General features: G+C 37.0%; 1 protein-coding gene across 6 annotated transcripts in view; it reads right to left on the reverse strand.

The window, feature by feature from the left end:
* LOC149573171 (LRR receptor kinase SERK2-like) overlaps positions 1 to 22,255 on the reverse strand; it is a 140,745-nt gene that overhangs the window by 7,368 nt on the left and 111,122 nt on the right. For all 6 annotated transcript variants that reach the window (XM_089814344.1, XM_089814343.1, XM_089814342.1 and 3 more), the window contains one exon: positions 8,416 to 8,810. In XM_089814344.1, the coding sequence (XP_089670470.1) occupies positions 8,416 to 8,810 (395 nt within the window). The remainder of the gene's footprint in view (positions 1 to 8,415; positions 8,811 to 22,255) is intronic.

Consider the following 22,255-nt stretch of genomic DNA (forward strand, 5'->3'; position numbering starts at 1 on the left):
TTTGGTTTGTTAGGACAAAAATAGGTAAAATTTGTGTGTCTGTGCGCGCACAACTTAGAAAAATGAATTAAGATTAGAATGCTACAAAGTATCATAAAAACAATTTAAACACTATAAACTTGTAATCTTAGTATCATATCTATTATCAACACCAAAATATTAAAATAGTATTGAATTCAAGTATCATTGTTTAGATGTTCAACAATTAGAACTTTATTCTAAGTTTCAATCATCTAATAGACTATCTCAATCTTCATCTTCTTCTTCTTCATCAAATGAATTAGTTGGTTCGCAAACATTGTCAATGTTATCGGGATCAACTACACTAATAACATTCCTACTTTCCAAGTTGTCCAACACTAATTACTTTTTCATTGTACAAAGAGCTTGTTTGTTTGTAATTAACATCCTATTTGAAAAATGTTATATAAGTAGCTTGCAACATCCTTCACCTATTGAAGATGTTATTTAATGTTTCAAATATGATTTATCACTATACAGAGCTTCCAATTATTCAAATGGGGGTCATTATTAGCAATGGATATAAAAATTTCACTAAAAGAAATCTTGAGGGCTAGTTTCATTCGATGTAATAAATATTTGAACTTCAGCAAATTTTGTTTTGCTATGTTAAAAATCTTTATTCTAATTCTATAATATTTGTTTTCTACACTAAATTATAGAATGTTTCCAATGGAACTATACCTGATTAGCAGTTTGTCTACCTGGGTCTGCCCTAGTTCGATCATGGTTTGACCTAGGTCCGACCTGGAAGAATCAACCTGCTTGGGTTCGAACTCAAGTGGAATCCAAAAGGGAACCAGGGACCAAGACTAAGAACCGGTTCGAAATTCGCCTGGTTCAAAGAGCTAAGGGGAGAACTAGGTAACTAAGTTTAAAATGGAAGGTGAAGTACCTTGCCCCCACAAATGAACCCTAAAAGGATCTATATCTCTCAAATTCAGGCAGCTTAATGACTACTAATATCCAGTGAAACACAGGGACTAACACCCCCAAAAACCTCGAAGTACCTGTCCCTGAGACATCTCCACATTGAGTACTTGGAGTATCCAAGTACCCCCACCTCCGCCATTCCACAACCAAGCTGCAGCTGACATGGGTAATTGAATTTCCATTTGAATTTTGATTTTTGAATGTTACTATTGGGTATGTACTATGTTACTATGTTAAATATTACAATGGTTGAGGTTAATGTTGTGATTTTGCTATGCTCAAGTATTTCAATTTGGTATGTCATACCAAAACATCATTTCACATTCTACGTGTACAGAATACAACACCCCTTGCCCCATCATCATCCCCCCACCATCCCCTTGCCATCCCGAAATCAAGGCCCTTTGTCCCCCTGTCCCAAAAACTCACCCCAACGTCCCAACGTACCCTAGTACTAGTGTTCCACTACTAACATCTTAATCTTAGTCATCAATACTCTAAAATCCTTAATCATTATGGGCCTTGTGTGGTTGAACCAAGAAAATTTGCTTCAAATGGCTGCTTCTTTTTATATGCTTCTTTTTAATATGAATAATTTTCTATATGCAAAATCCCTAGTACTTTTAAGTTTTAACCACATCTTTTTATTTCTTTTTTGCTAAAGAAATTTGGCACATATTTTTTAGTAACTATGATGGGTGCGATAGAAAATGTATTTTTTCTTGGCAAGAAATGTTGTTTGGTTATGTCAAAGATCTAAACAAAAATTTCAATTTTTTGGTTATCTTTGACCACTGATGTTCTTTTGTTTTTGTGGAAAGCGAGAAACCAGGACTGTTTCCAAGTTAGAAAGATGCAATTTACTGATTCCATAAAATAATCATTTTTCACTCCATTGCCATGCAGGTTTCACTTAAACTGGAGGTGGGTTAAAAAAAGTTTGAGGAGTTTCATGACTGTCTTCTATATAACTTTGTGGATCTGTATTACCTCCTAAGATAGTTGTCCCTCTTCTGATAAAGAACTTTTTGGTGTAATCTGGGTTCTGATTAGTAATCTAACAATCAATTCGAAAAGCAAAATGGCACCTGCAAGTAGATCATGAACATTGAAACTATAAGCTGGTATTTTTTTAATTATTTTGAAACTTTAAATTGATATGTGTTGAACTCAGTTTTTATTCCGTGATGTGTATTTAACTCTAATTTTGATCTATATAAGAAAAAAACTAGATTGCCGGATCTGAAACTTATAGACTCTGGGTCCTGATCCAATTGGAACTCCATTTGGGGTCTGGGTACGGTCTGTCATGGATCTGGATAAGGTTTTGTCCATGGACTGTGGGTCTGGCTCAGATAGACCAGTCATCAGACCAACCCCAGAGAGAAATTGGGTATGGTTGACTACAAGTCTTGATAGGATTTTTCCCATAGACTGTTGATCCAGCCTGGTCAGACCAGACCGACCCTGGAGAATATTTTGGCCTTAAACATTCCATTCCATAATATTTGACAATTTTGTTTGGTTTTTTTTTAGTTACTTTTGTTGACTTAGTTTTTATTCCAATCCCACAGACAGGTTTACGGTACATTGTTGAAGACTCAATCTAAATATAAAGAGTTAATGATACCCTCCACATTTTCTCAGATTTGCAACAAGTTCAGGTTTTTACATAGAAAAACACTAGCAGTGAATATTCTTTGAAAAATATCACAAACTCAAACTTATGGTAAGGACCTTGCATGATTTTTCTACAGCATGGAGAAAACGATTCAAAACTAGACCTTCTCTCTCAGCTTGGTATACAAAATTGTCATTGCACATCAACCTCAGCTGTTTAAGCCACTATGTATTGAAGAAGAATTTATCAGAAAGAATTCCATTTTCAATCTGATTTGTATGATTGTGTTCTTGATATCATTATCAACATATTAGGGAAACTCCACTAAGTTGTTCATAAAGGCTCATTGGCAATTGCCAAATCCAACTAGGTGGATGTATAATATCCCTTTTGGAAGTGTTACTATATCTTGCCCTAAATTCACAATTGCAATTAAAATAAGCAATGTAATACGATTAAATTGTTAATAACTTGATACCATAATTTACCAATTGAAATGTCTTTAGAAAGATAATTCTTGGGTTGGATCCTATAATCATGTTAGTCAACATTTGAAATGTAATTCATAAGACCAATTCTTCCCATAAGGATTATGGATTCAATAACATATAAATACATGCATAATCAATTGCATTAATACTCATTCAAAGCATATTGTTGAAGATTGTTTTTTGTGTGTTTCAAGTTACTCTTTCAACGAATATCTATATAATGTGAAGAGGTATGTCTCCCGTAGAGACATATCTCTTGTTAATATCTTAACTCAAATTAGTTATTGCTTTAACATATATCACAAATGATATTTGCTCAATGTATTATCATGACTATAATATACGAATACTTTATAGATATATATAGTCCAAGGGGTTTAGGTTGGTTGAAGTGATGAGTTCTCATTGTGGAGACCCTGGTTCAAATCCTAAGCAGGACATCTTTGTGGAATTCTAAGTTGTGACTCTTTGTCTTATATTGGTTGTATTTGTCTCATTTGTAAAAGGTGGATTCTAAGTTGTGACTCTTGGTCTTCCAGATGTTATTTCTAGTGTGGTTGCTCAAAAGGATCTTGAATAAGCTTGTAATTCTCATGTTGTTGCTTGAATGAGCACAAGATTTGTAAACGATTTCAATATAAATATATGTATGTATGTATGTATGTATGCACTTAATAATTTATTATCAATAAGAGTAATGCTCCATGATAATAATAGAGAAAGATAGATATCAAATGTTTAAGGCCAACGGGCCATTCAAACATTTGATTTCATAGATTTGAATCATCTGATCGAAGCTACAATCATTCACACAGTGTACTACTATTACCTCACGGTAACATCAAGAGTATGAATATTCCAAGCGGAAGTATCAGGGGTTTTCACCTCAAACTTCTCTCACAGAGAACAATGCGTTAAGGTGCATCTCAAGAAATCATAGATGTTGAGTCTCCCTCTCAGTAAGGGCTCTAATCCATTACTCCAAGCTTGCATTCAATAATGTACAAACTTCACTTTGGCTAAAGGCTTTGGAGAAAATATCAGTTGTTAGATCTTCAGTGATAATGTACTCTAGATGAATAGCTTTCCAGGTATTCATCTATGGTTTAGGCATTTGCATAAAGGCCATTCAGTCTACACATATGGAACTTCATCTCATGAGTCATTGTCCTCTAACTGCTATAGTTTCTTGATTACTAGAGAATCCATCTAGACATGGTCTACTCCCTCTAAATCAATATGACCAAGATCCTCAAAAGTCAACTAAAGCATATCCTCTATTTGTTCCCTCTATTACGGAAGCATACGTTGATTCATAGTAACATGAGTGAATGTACTAAACTGTGGATTTATTCTCAGGCCTGTCAACACCAGATATTAAGATAATGCGGTTCCCTTCTGAAGCTTCAAGTACATGGATCAACCTCCTGGCCTCCTTGTCCAAGATTTCCTCTAATGAAATGTCAGGCTCCCTCTTGATATAGAAGGATACTCACAATTCCAATCATCAAAGATATCTTGCTTCAAGAGTTTCTTATTATATGGCATGACTCATATGTGGCTGAACGTGCTAGATCTAAGACCACTTTGTAGCTATCATAAAATCAAGTCCTATGCCAAGTAGTTATATGACCATCTTGATATTTAAACAAAATCCCATCACAATCTGCTCCCTCTCATTGGAAGAGTCCCTTGTCTTGACTTAGTTTCATAATCCTAGATGTTATAACCCGCAAAAAAATGCCTCTGCAGCATTCCTAATGCACCATTCTTCTCTTCTTGAAAGAATATCCTCAAGGAACAAAGAAAAGAACAAGACAAATTGCTCTTATAGTACATATAGAAATACAAATAAGAGGTTGACCACAAAAAACAAAAAAAGATAATACTGAAGATACAATAATTAGAAAATACTTATCTCTTGTAGTCAAAGGATAATGCCCTTTGTGATACTTGAACCCTTTGAGAAACAAAGCCTTCAATTGAAACTTCAACTTATTTTTGCAGCAAACTGTATATTTCAGATTTAAAGTGGACAAAGATCTTGTCCCTTATTTAGCAGTTAATATAAATAAGCCTGAAGTACAAGGCGAGGTGAAGAAATTACTCAGCACGTATACTGATTACTCATGCCCAGTAAAATCGTTTTCAAAATGATACTCTAAATCCCCTTAATCCTTCCCACATCTTTGCTGGAATATAATCAAACCTGCCACGTATTTGGTCACGCAAATTCATCATTCTTTGAATAGTGCATTGCACATAATATAAATAATATATAAATCATTTCCCTGGGAAATCGTCCAACAGGCAGGAATCGACCCGCTCTAATACCATGTTGAAGATCAGTTTCTGTGTGTTTCAAATTACTCTTTCAATGAATATGTATGTGACATGAAGAGGTATATCTCCTGTGGAGACATGTCTCTTGTTAATATTTTAACTCAGTAGTTATTGCTTTAACATATATCACAAATGATATTTTGCTCAATGTATTATCATGGTTAAAATATATGATAGATAGATAGATAATAATTTATTAACAATAATAATAATACTCCATGATAATAATAGAGAGAGAAATCACATGTTCAAGGCCAATAGGCCTTTCAAATATTTGATTTCAACAATTTGAATCATCTGATCAAAGCTACAACCATTAACACATATTCCTTTAGTAACTATACTAGTAATTAGCTAGAAACTCCGCAAACCACAATCCCAAGGAAAGCTATCCTTGTATTGTGAGATCATGGGTGGGAAATGTTCCACTACATCCCTCAGTCCACCTTAGAGTCCCTCCATCCTCCTTGATCAAGCCCAGGAGCATTGATTATTCTCCCAGCCCACAAGAGCTTCATCTCGGGGTGGTGCACATGATGAAAGGTAGATTTGGTCCTCACCTCTCATCAACTTGAAAGGTTGATCAGCCCAGGAGCACTGATTATCCTCCCAGCCCATGACAGCTTCATTTTGGGGTGGTGTGCATGATGAAAGGTAGATTTGGTCCTCACCTCTCATCAACTTGAAAGGTTGATCAGCCTCCTGTTTTGCAACCATTACTACATATTTCAAAATATATTAACTATGGGAATACACCATTAAATATTTATCAATTAGACATACAATCAATTTTACCCAAACTGCGAAACAATATTCAAATGGGAAAATAATACAATTACTTCAAGTACCCCTATATAATTTTAGCAAATAATAAATATATCGTATTTTCACACATGAACTTACTAAGTCCAGGTTGACGATAATAAATTATAAATCAGATTTCTGCTGTTTATTGGTTATTTCAGATAATATGCTTATTCTGATTCATTCGATCTTGAGCACTTTTGGATGCCTTCTCCAAATGAGCGTATCTTCCTTTTATATCCCCGAGGTGTGGGGAGTCACAACCTTTGGTTAGCATCACACCTCTCTACAAGGGATACCTCCTCTTAACCCAAGCACTTTCCCTGTTAATGCTAATTGCTGCCAATAAATTATCGCTGTTTTAATTTTAAATGCATGTTTCGAGAAATTGCTGCTCATTCACCTTTAGCCAATGTTAATCAGACATATTAACAGGTTTCTGCCCTTTATATTTCCTATGCACGAGTTACAAGGTAGAAAATTGGAGTTCTAATGCTGCAACTAACATGTGAGAGTAGTGTCCTCCATATAGCTAACTCCCAAGTCTCATGTGAGTTTTAGTGCTGCGAGTATCACACGAGAGTTGTGTACTCTACATCTATTGGTTCCTGATAGATATAGAAGTTAATTATATTCAGCTAACTGAGCTACTAATCTCACTTCACTAGCAAAATTAAGTAAATATGCCACTGCATTGGTATATGAGCTCTTTCTATTTGTATTTTGACTTTAATTACTAATGCAGATATATATATATATATATATATATATATATATATATATATATATATATGCGCGCATGCGCGTGTGTGTTTGTGTATGATTTTTATATGGATGAACCTAAACCCCACTGTCCCCCCTGCCCCCCTACAAAAAAAAGACCAAACCATTGAACCCAAACCCAAATCTGAACCGGTATCTTAGGAAGGAAAGAAAGAAAATCCTTTAACATCAATGAGGCTCAACAAAAATACTAATAGCCTGTAGGACGGCCAGCCTTGCCATCTTTGATCTCTGCAATTCAATCTTTTCTGTATTCAATATGCCAATGAGCTTCCCCCCACTCAATAGGCAAAACTAGGAACCAGCTATTAAGATATTTACATAATTGCTCATGACGTCTTTGTAGGCACCACACTCCAAAGTTTAAATCAGTAAGATGTTCTTAAATTCAACAATATGTATATTTTTTTAAATCTTTTTACAAAGTTGTGTTTTTTAATGTTTGCAAAATTGTGATATTGCTATTAGAAATTGTGTGGTTTTTGAGTCAAACCCATTGACCCATATTTCATAAGTAGTGGTTCACAAGGGCCCATCTCTCGTGAGAATGAGTAGAACACTTAGCAGTAATTGTATTTGGGTGATGCTCGCAGAATTGAAGCATTGAGCCTCCCCGAGAGGTCCATCCTACTATTACTCCAACTCAAGCATGCTTAACCATGGAGTTCCCTCCAAGGTTAAGCTCACTGAGCTTGCTACCCCATTTGCAAAACATTCAGCTTGTGTTGTGTCTTATGAACCAGCAAGTTATTGCCGATTTTTTCCCTGGTTCTAGCCGACACTCGAGAGATTGAATATTTTAGGTTAACTGAGTTACTCCTGGGTTCAAGTTTTTCAACAATGATTATGACTTCCTTTTGATTTATTAAAGAGATAAATGAAACTTCCAAATGAGATTATTACTAAGCAACAAGGTACTGCTATCCTAAAAGAGGGTACTGTAGTTCACATAATTTAATCATGTAGAAAACTTTGTGTGTAATGATTCTAATGAATTTATACAAGCTGTTAAGAAATTGGCCATATTACTTGTAAGAGAACCCAGAAAACAAGTTCGGGAGGATTGAAAGCTTTATAATGTTGAAATATTAACAATGTAAGGCATTTTACTACCTAAATCTAATAATTTTGAGAATTATAACTGCAGATTTTATATTAATATATTGTATTCCAAAATTCCAAGCTACCAAAACTTATCCAATACTAATGGACGACATCAAGAAATTATGAACTGTTAATAATCCACCAAAGTCCCAGGTTTTTTTTTGCTGTTATGGTCATCCAACTTTCATTTTTGAAAAAGATAAAAAGACACATAAATAATTTGTTTGACAGGCAGAATAAGACACTTAGTCATTAAAAACATACCAAGGCTCCCCTTTGCATGAAATGAAGAAAAGAAGGACGTAGAAGGTTTACATGGTCAAGTAATAGAACATCATCTTCTTCTTCTAGTCGTGAAAAGTCAATAGCACGTTGTCCTGTAACAAGCTCCAAAAGTGTAATGCCATATCCAAAAACATCTGTCCTCTCCGATGACCTTCCAGTTGATAAGTACTCTGGAGCAATGTGACCCATGGTCCCACGCACCTGTGTTGTCACATGAGTCTTCCTAGCATCAACCAATTTTGCTAGGCCAAAATCACCAACAACAGCTTCAAAATCCTCATCAAGTAAAACATTAGCAGCTTTCACATCCCTGTGAATTATTTTAGGATTGCAATGTTCGTGAAGGTACTCCAAACCACGGGCTGCACCTAAGGCAATATGTTTCCTAGTTGGCCAATCCAAAACCTTCTCCCCGGGTTTTAGTTCTGCATAACAAAGAGCAAATTATTCAACTCACTTCTCTAATTCCCATTAAAGTAAACTAAACTGTTCAGATTAGCCTCTTCTAAAATAATACATAATTAAATTTTCTACCATAGGTCTAGTTACAAGCCCCGGTTTCAGCAAGTTTGAGAAAATTATAAATGACCTTCAAAATGTTGCATATTTAAGATTAGAACTCAATAAACAAGGATAGAGAGATCAAATTGCATTAGAGTAATCATGGGGCTTGATAAAGCAGTACAAACAAGCAAAGAGCACACCTACCATAGCCTAGAGAAAATTAAATCAGAAAGCAAGAACTCAGTGAATGAAAAAAGTCACCCTCACCTCTCACATCTATATCATTATTCTGGAAGAATAACTGTTTTTAGCATCTTAGCACCAGAAATGTTGTTGTATATTTAAGCAGTCAATAGTCCAATATGTTACTACACTCATCAAAGATCAACTTTGCTAGGCTGTCTCTTATCCTAAGATACTTGTCTTTATTGGGGGGAATTCTCAGCTGAATATTTGATGTCTACTCTCTGTATCAGCTGATCAGAGTACTCTTAAGGAGGATCTAATCAATCTAAACCAACCATTGTAATTATTGTTGTATTATATATATCCTATTCAAAAAGAGTGGGATATTATGTCCAACTCCTTAACAAGTTCACTAAACAAGGAAAAGATGATTCTATTAAAGGCTACAACACTAGGATGTCGTATTAAGTAAAAATGCTTGACACCTCAATCAAAGATCATTTAGAACAGCCATATTTTGTTAATGGTAGCAAAATGTTCAGAGTATCTGAGGGCAATACCAAGTTGCCAACATCAAAATACAAATATAAATACTTGTGGATGCTACATGTTGAGCACTTCTTGCCAAAGAGAAAAAAGGAAAAGAACACAAGTCCGAATTAATAAGACCAATGATATGAGAGTACAATTTCAATAAGTACAATTATGGTGTTTGAAATGTCAAAATGGAGCCCATAAATAATAACAGGCAGTGAAATACAGTGGAATATAATGACATGACCCCCAATATGAGGGAGTGCTGTTTCCATTAACAATGCTGATAAGCAAAACCTGATACAGTAACAAATACCATCACGCAGTGTTTATAGGGACCAAAAAAAATGACAATCCTAAAGTAATAGCAGTATTGAAGAATGTGGGCTAAGAAACCCAATCTTCAGCGAGAAAGAAGGTGGACTTCTTCATTCCAAATAATAAAGAAGTGCACTTTGGTAATGAATGCCCAAATTCACATATAGAAAATGTACCGAATGTGATCCTAGTGACCGTGATGATGTGTATCCTAAAATGAAACTACTATTAGCTAATATAGTTGAAACTTGGAACATAAAAAGAGAGAAGATAAACATCTATTGACTATCACTTGAGCAAGTAAGAAATGAAAACTGGATAGGCGAGTTGGAAAACAAAGAAAGCAAATATGCTATCCATGCTGGTATATTGTTTACTTTGCGTAATCAAGAGATCCCTATAGGAGTAAAATATAGCAGTGTTACCCCAAGTTTTCGAGATGAGTTCGGCAGGGGACGAGGGAACAAGTTTCTGAATTTTTGGGGATGGCTAGGGGACGGCTATATAACAATAAGGAAAATTTATATATAGAGAGAAATTTAAAATATTCATATGAAAACATTGATAAAGCATGCACTTAGACATAATAGAACCTTAAAAGTTAAAATACAAGAATTAGCATAATTCATATGCCCAATTTGTGTTATTTTGAGAGACAAAGTCAAATTTGTTCTAGAAGCCAAAGCCAAAGTCCCCTAGGCATACCCAAGTCCCCGGGACATTTTCAGGATAGGACAATTGAAAATTTACCAGGGACTCGTTCCATGTCCCTTTCATCATGAAACATGAGGCTACTAATCAAGATATGGCAAAAAGAATGCTCAATGCATGTGGTCATCATCTCACTATTGTTAGTAAATGTCATCTGATTTTTTCATTTGCATGAAGGAGAGGAGATACAATTGCTTTCTACATCGGCATGAAGAAGAGGAGATACAATTGTTGTATTTAGCACAAACTCATGGTTACATGGTTGTGAGACACTAGAATAACATTTGTAGTAGTTCCACAAGTTGAAACTAAACCAAAGATTTGTGTTTGGGTTGACATTCTAGAGTGGTAAATGAAACTTGCTGATCAAAGCTTCTATGCAAAGAAGAATAGATACTCTAGATAAGATAAGATAATAGTATTAATGTCCAACAAAAGACCATCAAAGGTCTATGGGATTGGAAGGCTACAAAGAGGAAGCTGAAAACAGTAGGAGCACCAAACGGTGTCCACAAAAAGCAAACAACTAAAGAACAGAAGAAGAGAGATAGAACAAGACGCAAAGAGAGAGACCAAGACAAAGACAAAGACTAGGAGTCCTTTCTTGGCAAGAAGAAATCAGTCACAGAAGGATATCACTGTGAGTGCAAAGAGGCTCTGGTATGTCTCTGCGAACTCATAAAGGAGTGTCGTTGATGTAAGAACCCGATACAGGGTCTAACAAACCTGGAATGATCAAAAGAACTGGAAGAACTAGACTGCCTTTTCACAACATGCAAAGGAGATAAGGGTGTGAAAAAAGCAGTAATGAGCTAAGTCGAAGTATGTCGGTGAGGAAGAAGTGCCTGTAGAGTGCTATCACGGAGCAGAGTGGCCTCCTGAAGATAGAGAGCTAGACATCACTAGTCACAGTAACTGAAGAAGTCAGAAAGAGAAAAGCAATCTCGAAATAGATAGTGAAATCTCCCTCTGATCTCGTCGTAGATAGGGCAATGGAATAAAAAGTGAGTCTCTGTCTCGACCTTAGCTAAAGTACATAGCTTACAAATCTGCTCACCACTATCAATATGATGGTGTAACATCCAGATTACCCGGGTCTAAACTAACATTTAACATACTCAAGGAATACAGTTATAATTTTGATTTCATAGGAAGGCAGTTACATCATTCATGTTCATGTGAATATGATTTACTGTTAAAAACAGTTATACAAAATTTTCTTAACTAAAAACTTGAATTACCACCAAATGAAATTACTACAGAAAGTGAAAACTACATACCTCGAAAAACTGAGTTCAAATCAAACTAAGGATGCCTCTGCAACCACTCGGGTTAGTCCACAAATACACTACATCAACTTCATATGACAACTATCATCTAAAAACTGCTTTCTTAAAATCAAATTAAATACTTATATTATTTTTAATTAGCGCATCACTTACCACTGTATCAATTAAGGCATTGTTTACCTTCATTTCATTTAGGGCTTCTAATATCGCTATCTCACTTAAGGCTTCCAATACCACAAATTCATTTTAGGGATTTCGTGACCACGGATTCAATTTAGGGCTTCCAATACCACTGTATCATTTAAGGTTCCAACTGTCACCCAATCCATTAGGGCTTCAGATTTCTTTTCCTTCCGATTACTTATCTGTGACAGCTTCTCAAGATTAGATAACTACTTATATTCAATATTCATATAAATGAAAACAATGCACAAATCAATCCAAGTGTAAGTAATGATAACAATGAAATACTTCAATTTAATCTTACCTCCTCATAAATAAAAATGATAATACCTGTTTTCGATAAACAATTGAATGCATGGCTTATCTCTGTCTGACGCATATCCAACATCTTGGAAGAGGTGAATCATTGTCAGGGGCTTTACCACCCAACCTCAGACCACAGCATATCCCCACATGATCTCTAATGAGAAAGGCCCTCCCTACCCAAAATTGGCAGGGAACATCATTCCATCCACTGGGCATCATGATATATAACATGTCATACGACTTGGCAGCAGGAGTTCGCCATAACAGGAATGTGCATGAGCTATTAATTAATCATATAAAACGATAAATATTGAAATGTCTTAACTGATACTGGTTCATAAAATTGACAACCTTGACAATCATTCAACATGATTGGAGCATATATGAGCTAAGGCATTATTTATTTTATTACTTATTGATTCTGATATCATCCTTGTATTTTCTTTTACAGGTTCATCTGCACCACCTCACCATAATTTGGGCCATCAAGTCGGTGACTCCTTGGTGCCTAAACATTTATCTTTACTTGTACAACTTGCACCTTCATCACCTCATTCTGGCATTTGGCTGAGTGATTTCCTTGGTGCTTTCATTATTGTTATCAAATATTTATCATATTTCCAAATGGATAGAAATAAAGTTTCATGAAGAACTTCAGAGACCGTTCATAAAGATTGTCATTCTTGAATGTAATCTATCTTTTGAGTCATTTGACTAAAAACAAAAGTATTTCCTTGGACAGAAAGATCGTATCTAGCTCTTGTTTTTGCCTAATTACATGGCACATAAAAAGTAGAGGCGAACTCTACAGAAGATTTCAACTGGTCTGAAACATATTGAAGGTGACATGCTTAAAACAAAATCTGGAACATGAAATTCTTAAATAGAATAACTCACAACCGGCTTTGTTTAAACATAGTAAATAAGAAAGGAAAGAAATAAACATGTCTCCTTATGTGACACACACTATTCTGCAGTCGATAAAGCTCCCTCTTAATTCAAGTTGTCTCCTACTGGTCTTTCCACGAAATTGCACTTGTTTTTGGGATGCAAGAATAAATATAGTCGAGTGAGATGCAAGATGTCAGAATCAAGATGAACCTCAACGATATGGAAGGTGTTCTCCCAGCGTTTTCCCCCCCTAGAATTCGAGAGGCACACCAATATACAAACCCGACCATGGCTCTAAAAGCTAAAACTAAGTCTACTTGCAAAAGTCACAGTAGACTTGAAGACAGTTTGGTCATCATTTCCACATGGTGACTCTGTCACCAAACTTTGCGGAGAGTCATGTGCTTGAAGAAATCGCCTGACTTGTTGTGTGACCTACGAATGTTAAAACTAAATTGGTTAAAGGCAAAGCGGAATCGATTCAGGGTTAATTTATTATGCTATTAGGTTGAGATCAATCTCTTCGATGGTATCTCTTAGTAACTCCATTGCCAAAAGATATAGAAAGCCGAGGAAGAAGTGTATAAGAATGAATACCGACAGACCTTGATAAAGAGTTAAGCTTGACCCTACGGCTACCTACAGTTACAAGAACCATACGAATTCAAAAACAAATTGAATTTAAAAAGGGAAAGGAATAAAGGAAGAAAATAAGAGGTTGAAAAATTTTAATAATTCAATTATTAAACATTACTAAACATCATTCTAATAAATTAAGTATAATGATGCCAATTCATTTTAATATTTAAAAGCACAAATTTAAATATTTACAATTAAAATTTTTAAGATACGTTTTATAAATAATTTAATTATTTTAATTAAAATATTTATTAAACAACTCAATTATTATAATTAAACTATTTATTAAAATAACTCATGCGATTCCACAGATGTGTTATGTTCCAAGTTGTTAGGTCCTTTATCTGTCTGCCCAGTGATGGTGACGACCTGCCTAATTCTTTTCTAACAATGTTTCCACCCCTTCGGCATGCTCCCTACAAGAATTTTCTCCTTAATTAAATTATAATTACATAATCATAAATAGTCATAACAGTTAACCTTTCATCTTAATTCCCTGAATTCGCGATTAACAATCAACTAACATGTCATCTACACTTGAAATCATAACGACTAACTATCTTACCATTTCGCCAAATTATATCAAATTAAACCGCCAACTAACTTCATGTGAACCTCAAAATCTATATTTCACACTAGGTCAAAAATTGGGATGTAACAAATGGTCCGTCTAAGCACGAAAACGGTGAGAACCAACTCTGAAGGACCCCAGGGAAAAACGCAAAGCATGAGACCACCATTAAGATAGGTAACTAGGACAGACAATAATCCCATCACTGATCTCCAAAAAGTACTCCGAATAGAAGGACATCCTCGATTGCAGCCTGCCCAGTGGATTAGTCCAAGTAGTGATAATGTCCTGTCTATAAATATCAAGTCTGACATGCTCATTTAACTCCTGTCAGGAGGGGAGAAGATGAGCAGGGGCATTGAGCGAGAACTAATAGGAAGGGAGATGATCAATGTCTATCCCAATCAAAATCAGCAAGGAAGATGCCTGTGCATGCCAACAACGAGCATGAGAGCAAGTATCAGAACTCACAGTAGCGACAGAAGAGCAAAAGCCAAGTAGGAGTATCTATTGTGATCAGTAGTCAAATCCGCAAAATGAAGCAGACGATAAAGGAACCAAATCAAATCAAATATGGCAGCAAGACTGAAAGGATGAGCGTCGAACTCAGCAAGAATGATACTATGAAGAGTGAACTTGTGGCATCTAATGATGCACCGCAAAAGAAGAGTCTGAACCCGCTCAATCGAGGCCCAATCTAAGCTTCAGAAGAGACGGACCCCAAAAACACAGAGCCATAAAGAACCGTCGGCCAAACAAGGGAGTCCAAAAGGGATAACTTGGATGAGGTATGTTGGAAGTGGTGTCTGAAACACTGTTTCTCAAGCATAGCAAGAGAACTCATACCCCTGTTGACTCTCAATTGAATCGTCGATCTCATACTTGAGGACCATCAAACTTCACCCCCAGATACATATATGAAGAAGTGATCTCAATCTCCTGACCCTAAAAAAAGAAGTGTAGGTGAGAAGTCTTCAGGTAATTAAAGATCATAACCTAAGTCTTACCCAGGTTAACCGCAAGCTATTGCTGATCACAAAAGGAAGCCAAACCATCAAGAAGCCTCTATAAACTCTCTAGCGAAGAGGCAAGAAGAACCACATTATCAACGAATAGAAGAATGGAGATCAAAACTAGGTGTAAATAACAACCGTCACCTAGGAGCGATGACTTCAAAAGGAAGTCCTCAAGCTCATCAATATACAAACCAAACAAAATAGGAGAGAGAGGACAACCCTGTTTGACCCCAATGGTGCTATGGATTGGAACGGAGAATCCCTCCAGGGTCCTCAATCGACCCACAACAGTCTCATATAATCTCATAATAGCAATAAGTAACAGCTTAGAAATCCCAATCGCTCAAAGCCTTTGAAAAGAGCCACCTGAGGAACAGAGTCAAAAGCATCGCGAAAGTCAACAAAGCAACAATAAACTTTTGCCAATTTGTGTCTAGCCTCCTCAATAATAGCCCGAAGAGTAAAAATGTGATCCATGGTCTAGTAATCTTCTCGGAAACCAGCCTGACCTCTAGCTCTACATCCTTTCCTGTCAAGCTCACTAGAATACATAGCATTGAGAGTTGTTGCATAAAGTTTGGCAAACGTGTGTCCAATCATAATGGTTCTATTATTCCTAGGATTCGAGACAAGGCTGGATTGTTGAAAAGAGTAGAAATATAGGGGCCCAAAACCAAGGCACCAAATTTAAAGAGTTCGGCTTGGAAACCCTCTTCATTCGCTGGTCTGTTGCATCTCATGAGGCCTCATAGATGAAAGAGGAGGTGAACAAGTGGCAGAAAGGAGGCGGGGTGGGGAGAATAGGAGGTTGTCCAGGAATGTCATAAAGAGCCATAGTATGAATGATAAGGGAGCAAAAATCAAGGATGGTGGACAGAGGGGGACAACGGGGAAAAAGGATGTGCCAAAAAGTTGGGGGTTGCGGATCAGCATGGAGCAAAGGGATTTGCACTGGGAAGTACTAAAGGATTGTCTCTTACAACGAAGAAAACAAAGGTAAGATAACGAAGACGAGCAAAGTCGGGGGAGTGGGTTTCAAAAGCAAAATGAACTAAGCGATGAAAAGCTTTGTAGTCAACATCGAACCATTGGTTCATAGGACAAGTATTACAGCACTTGTTACCAATAGGAAGGAAAGGGCAGTGGGGAATGGAAAGGATGGTGGATTTCCAAATGGTCGTCGCAAGTAAGTCAAACATGGAAGAGGTTTCACAGGAATCCGTAAAACATTCTGGATTGAGGAGCCTTGAAAGATGGAAGGAGAATAGATCACTGTCACCATCAAGGAAGCGGAAGCGGATGGGGGAACGAGCAGTAGTAAGAGAAAGACAAGGAGACAAAGGTGAAAGGAGAGGAGAAATGCGAGTATGAATACTAAGGAGAGCATGATGCGCAAGAGGGAGGTGTAAGATGGTGAAGCTCTGGATGAAGCGGATGAAGGACGATGAGGTGAGGGCATAATCAACAATGCTAGCACCACCACAATGAGGCCAGCAAGAGCTCAAATCCAGGGAAACAAGGAAAACCGTTCAAGGTCAGAAGCCTAGAAGACTCACAAAGCTGCAGAAGATGGCGACCATAACCAGAAATCAAACCAAGAACATCATCAGAAGAACGTTGAAGCCCTAAAGTAGCCGAATCAACCTCAAAGGAGCACACGGAATCAAAACTATGATCAGAATGCAAAGTCTAGAGTTCTCTGGTCCTCACATTGAAATCATCGAGAAGCATAATGTCTCCCAAAGCAGCAAATTGAGAAATACCCTCGCTAAGGTCAACATAAGGGCTTCAGTTCTCAAAACCATGGATAGCATAATGGGAGGAAGTTGGTGGAAAATAGCAAACAGCAATATAGAAATCTCTCTAACGGTGACTCTTATGATCAATGCTGACCCATAAAAATCTAGCAAACGGATCAGAATGAACAACAGAAGTACGATCGAATATAACATCTCTAATCAAGCAGGCCACAACCCCAAAACCACAGACCCCACTGGAAGCACAAACCTCCTCTCTACAAATAGATAACCACTGATAACCTGACAATCCTGGAAGAGGCCTGACAGGACTGTTGTGAGTCTCGGTAATGACAAGAATGTCGACGAACCCCACAGCATCATGTAAGAGACTGGATAATGACCATAAAGAGCCATTACCATTCCAATAGTTAACAAGAAGGGAGCAAGTGGGAGTCTCCCTCTTGTCTGACTGCTGGCAAGACCGCCATTTGGTCTTGGGGCCCAGTCTGGCATCCCATCCACTAGGGGGTGAATCTCAAATAACTGCTTTGAGATTCTAATAACAACCCATTTACCTGCACTTCTAGCCTCTGCCACAATACCACGAGCATGTTTTAGCTCTACAGCCTAAGCCTTCATGAGATCTTCATCAAGGAAAATCTTAGAAGAGAAAACAACTTCCTCTTAGCTTTGAGAGCAGAGAGCCTATCTGCAAGTGTGAGAAATTGGATAAACAGAACGTCTCCATGGCCAACCCAACATTTGTCCAAAGTAATATCAGAGATACCAAGCTGATCACAAAGAAAAGAACGCCTAGCCGAAAGAGGATCACATACAGAATTGGGTCCATGAACCCATAAATTGAGCTCTCGAACCCGCCTCACCCTCTCATCATCAATTTTCCCTTGAACCATCTTGTCAATACTAGCTAGAGGTGTAATCGTTGTGTTATTGCAGAGGGAAGCCCACGATTTAACTTTCTGTTCGGTTTCTGAGATTAGGGAAGAATGCTTAGCTGCTATACCAGATTGCTGCTCTTTGATGGTGTCTATTCCCTCAAGTTGCTCAATGATGGAATGGATATTGGCTTGTAAACTTGCAGTCTCTAAGGTAAAAGTATCAAAAAATCATTGGATCAGAGACGAATTTGAGGTTGTGGTTGTTCTAAAATCTAATATAGTGTCATTCAAAGAGATAATTTGATCTTTGAGATACAAGTTATCCACCTCCAGCTTAGTAATCCTGTCACAAAGCCTTTGGTAGGTTAAAGTTTGTTGGCCTTGTGAAGACCTTGAATCCCCAATGTCAAACACTGTGGAACCCTGAAATAGTAACAGAAAATAACAGTAGGAGTATACTCCAACCAACCCGTGAGAAAATCACCAACCTGTGAGCAAACCACCAACCCATGTCCTATATAAGGAAGGAGATGCAGCAGTAAACAGGTCATAGTAAAACCGAAGGAAGGAGGCCCGTGATCAACCTACAATGAAGGAGTATACGCCAACACAACAGTCCTCAAGGAACCAACAAGACCGTGAGCAAACCACCAACCCGTGCCCGATATAAGGAAGGAGATGCAGCAATAAACAGTTCACAGTAAAACTGAAGCAAGGAGGCCTGTGATCAACCTATAGCAGAACATGTAACTCGTGCAACCATCAGAAAATGCAAACAAGCAAGCACAAAAAGAAAACACCTTTGTCAACGCAAGGTCAAAGACACCATTGTAAAGAACATGGACGAAGCACAAACGGTACGGAAGAAGAGAGGAGGATGAGAAAGCGAGACACGGAAGTGAAAGAGGAAGGAAGAAAGCCAGACATGGACGTAAGGGAAAATGGGTCACGTCGCAGGAGATCGCATCGGGAGGTCATCGGGAGAAGAATAAGATATTATACCATTGAAGACACTTCATATAACTTTGATATATAGAAGAGAATATCTAGCAAGTATATTCAAAGCATTGCAAGCTTGGTTGTTCAGAATTTGCATAAGGAATTGTCTTATTTGTTCAAGTAAAATAGGTTAGAGCTCTATACTGTCATTTAAAGATATTGTTTTTTTTAACTCAACAAACTTGCCAGCTATCGGTCATAAGTTTGACAGTTGTTCATACACCAATTTGAGGAAAAGCATCCCAAGTGCTGTCTAAATTTTATATAATTTAATTCATGGGGGCAAATTGAAGAAATGATAAAACCTATTACTAGAATTGTTGAGAACTTAGTTCAATAATCTTCTTAGGATATGAAGATTCGAGAAATTGACATCTCATTTTGTCGCTCAGGAAAATGAGCTTAAAATATTGGAATCTGTCATTAAACTGTTATAGCCCTACTTAATCATAACCCTACTTAAACCCAGCCTAAATAATAAAGAAAATGCTAGGCAAAGAAAAAAGTTATTTATATGAAGCAACTATATTGAAATGGAAATGATGATAACAAATAAATACTGATATAGGGCTGCGATGCCTTCAGGGCCGACCTCCCTTGACTCTGGGTTAATGTAATAATTTGAAATCAAGAGTGGGCTGACCCTACTCTTATTTGGTGCCATTCGTAAAATGCAAAATAAATTAAAACTTGAACAATGGGCCAACCCATAATGATATTTATAGAGTTGACTCTTTTGGTGAAGAGACATGGAGGGTATACATGGATGCAAAAAAAGAAGGTTAGGGAGAAAGCAGGGAATGAATATCATTCAGATAAAGCAGCAGAGCAGATTTCCTAGCAGCAGATTCCTTATGCAGAATCTGAAGAAGAAAATACCATTCGTTGTAATAGCAGAATTAAAAAGGGATAGCGCATAAACAGGAGACACGCCAATCAAAGAAGAAGATCTTATTATAGCATGAGTAGAATTTCTGAAGGCAATAAAGAGAAACTGGCAGCAGAAAAGAATCGAATGAAAAGCTGTTAATTAAATAATTTAAGGAGTGGCATCGATTAGTCCATAAGTGCAATTTCATGAAAGAAACCTTCCCATCCAAGGGGTTGCAACCTTCCAGCTCAATGAAGAGCATAAAAGACATTACAATCATTCAATGAAGGATATTGAACAAGACAGCAAAAAAAAGGAACATTTCTAAGATTTAAAGAGCAGACTAAGAGCAGACTACGAAGGATTGCCAAGTATGAATGTGCAGCAATAATTTGATGTGGACCAAGAACAAGAAATATAAAGGAAAAGTACGCAGATTTTGTGGGGAAGAAAATATAAGTAATCAATCTTAGAAGACCAGATATCTTAAGTCTAACAGTACATAATAGGAATATAGTATATGCAGATCTGGAAGAGGAGAAAATGCAGATCTGAAGAGGACCATATGCAGATTTGAGAAAGAGTGTATATTTATGTCTATAAAATTGACAATATCATCCACCTTCAATAATCAACTGTATTAGGGAAGGAAAGGAAATGCAAGAAGAGGGAAATGGTGACACCTCACTAGGTACACCACTTCATGAGATCGATTGAGGAATGTACGAGGCCAAAGTTGGCAGAGATTCTGCTCTTGGGTCTAGGGTCAAGCTGAGAGCACCCCAATGCTTACCTCCAAGCCTATATGGTTAGCTATAGGTGTAACTAAGATAAGTATTCTCAATTGTAAGAGGAGAGGAACAGTGTCGTGATGGGTAACGATGTACAAGCTCTGCTAGGCATGCCACCTCGTAAGCATGGTTGATACCACATAGGGCCAAGGGGGGCAAAGTTTTTACTCTTGGGCCTAGGGCAAGGGGTAATTAGGGCACCTCAGCATGTACTTCCTATCTCAACCCTTATTATAGTTGGGCAAGAATGCTATGCAATGATAATTTGAAGTGGAGCAAGAACAAAAAATATAAAGTACGCAGATTTTGTGGGGAAGAAAATATAAGTAATCAATCTTAGAAGTGTAGATACCTTAAGTATAACAGTAGATATATGAATATAGTATATGCATATCTGAAAGAGGAGAATATGCAGATTTGAAGGGGCCATACGCAGATATGAGAAAGAAGGTATATTTATGTTATAAAATTTACAATATCATCCACCTTCAATAATCAACTATATTAAGAAAGGAAAGCAAATGCAAGAAGGGGGAAATGGTGAGACCTCACTAGGTACACAACTTCACAAGATCAGTTGAGGAATGCATGATGCCAAATGTAATGTCCTCTTTTTGGGACATTAGAAAAATTTAAGTTAAATTTGAAATATTTAAATTGGCTTATAAGAGCTTAATGCAGATTTACAAAAAGCTCAATTTAATGTTATAGAAGGGGATATAAGAGATGAGATGGCAAAAGGACAAGGACAGGAATAGGGACGCCGAAGAGTCATTGGTTGGGAGGATTTCATTTTGAATAGAATATGCTTGGTTTATTATTATGGTTTTAGAATTTGAGTTTCTCTTGGAGAGTCATTGGGAGAGCTTACAGCTTTCTATTCAAACCTGAGGATGGAAAGCTTCGGGCTATTTCTGGTGGATTGGACACAGACCCCATTCATCATTGCAATGGATTTGAGATGGAGTTCATGATGAGCTTAGAGGTTCTTTCTTAGTGTTTCCAATCTGACTGTAATATTGTATTTAAGATTGGTTTTGGTATCAGAGGAGTGTATCCTATCAGCCTGTGGGATATATTTACGCTGAGAGTTGGATTTCTTGACAGCCTATGAAGCTTTTTCAAAGACAAATTCATCATAAGGGTTTTATCAAAGGAGAAATTTACAGAATTTGTGGCATTGGTAAAGTCTTCATCAGAACCTAAGTTTGTAAGGAGCTGGTTTGATTCAGAAATACTAATGAAAGATTCAACATTGAATTTTTTTCTGAGGTAACTTGCATCTACCAGAAGGTTTGACAGAAGGATAATTTATCATGAAGAGACGTTTGTGTTGTTTTTAAGATTCATCTAGTGAGTTGAAAATTGTCATGAGTTGCCTTTGTCATGAAAAGAAGCCATTGGGGTTGTAAATTTTATATGC

The sequence above is a fragment of the Cupressus sempervirens genome, chromosome 2 (genome assembly GCF_028749045.1).
Source record: "Cupressus sempervirens isolate cs-2001-9-10 chromosome 2, ASM2874904v1, whole genome shotgun sequence".
NCBI classification, from domain to species: domain Eukaryota; kingdom Viridiplantae; phylum Streptophyta; class Pinopsida; order Cupressales; family Cupressaceae; genus Cupressus; species Cupressus sempervirens.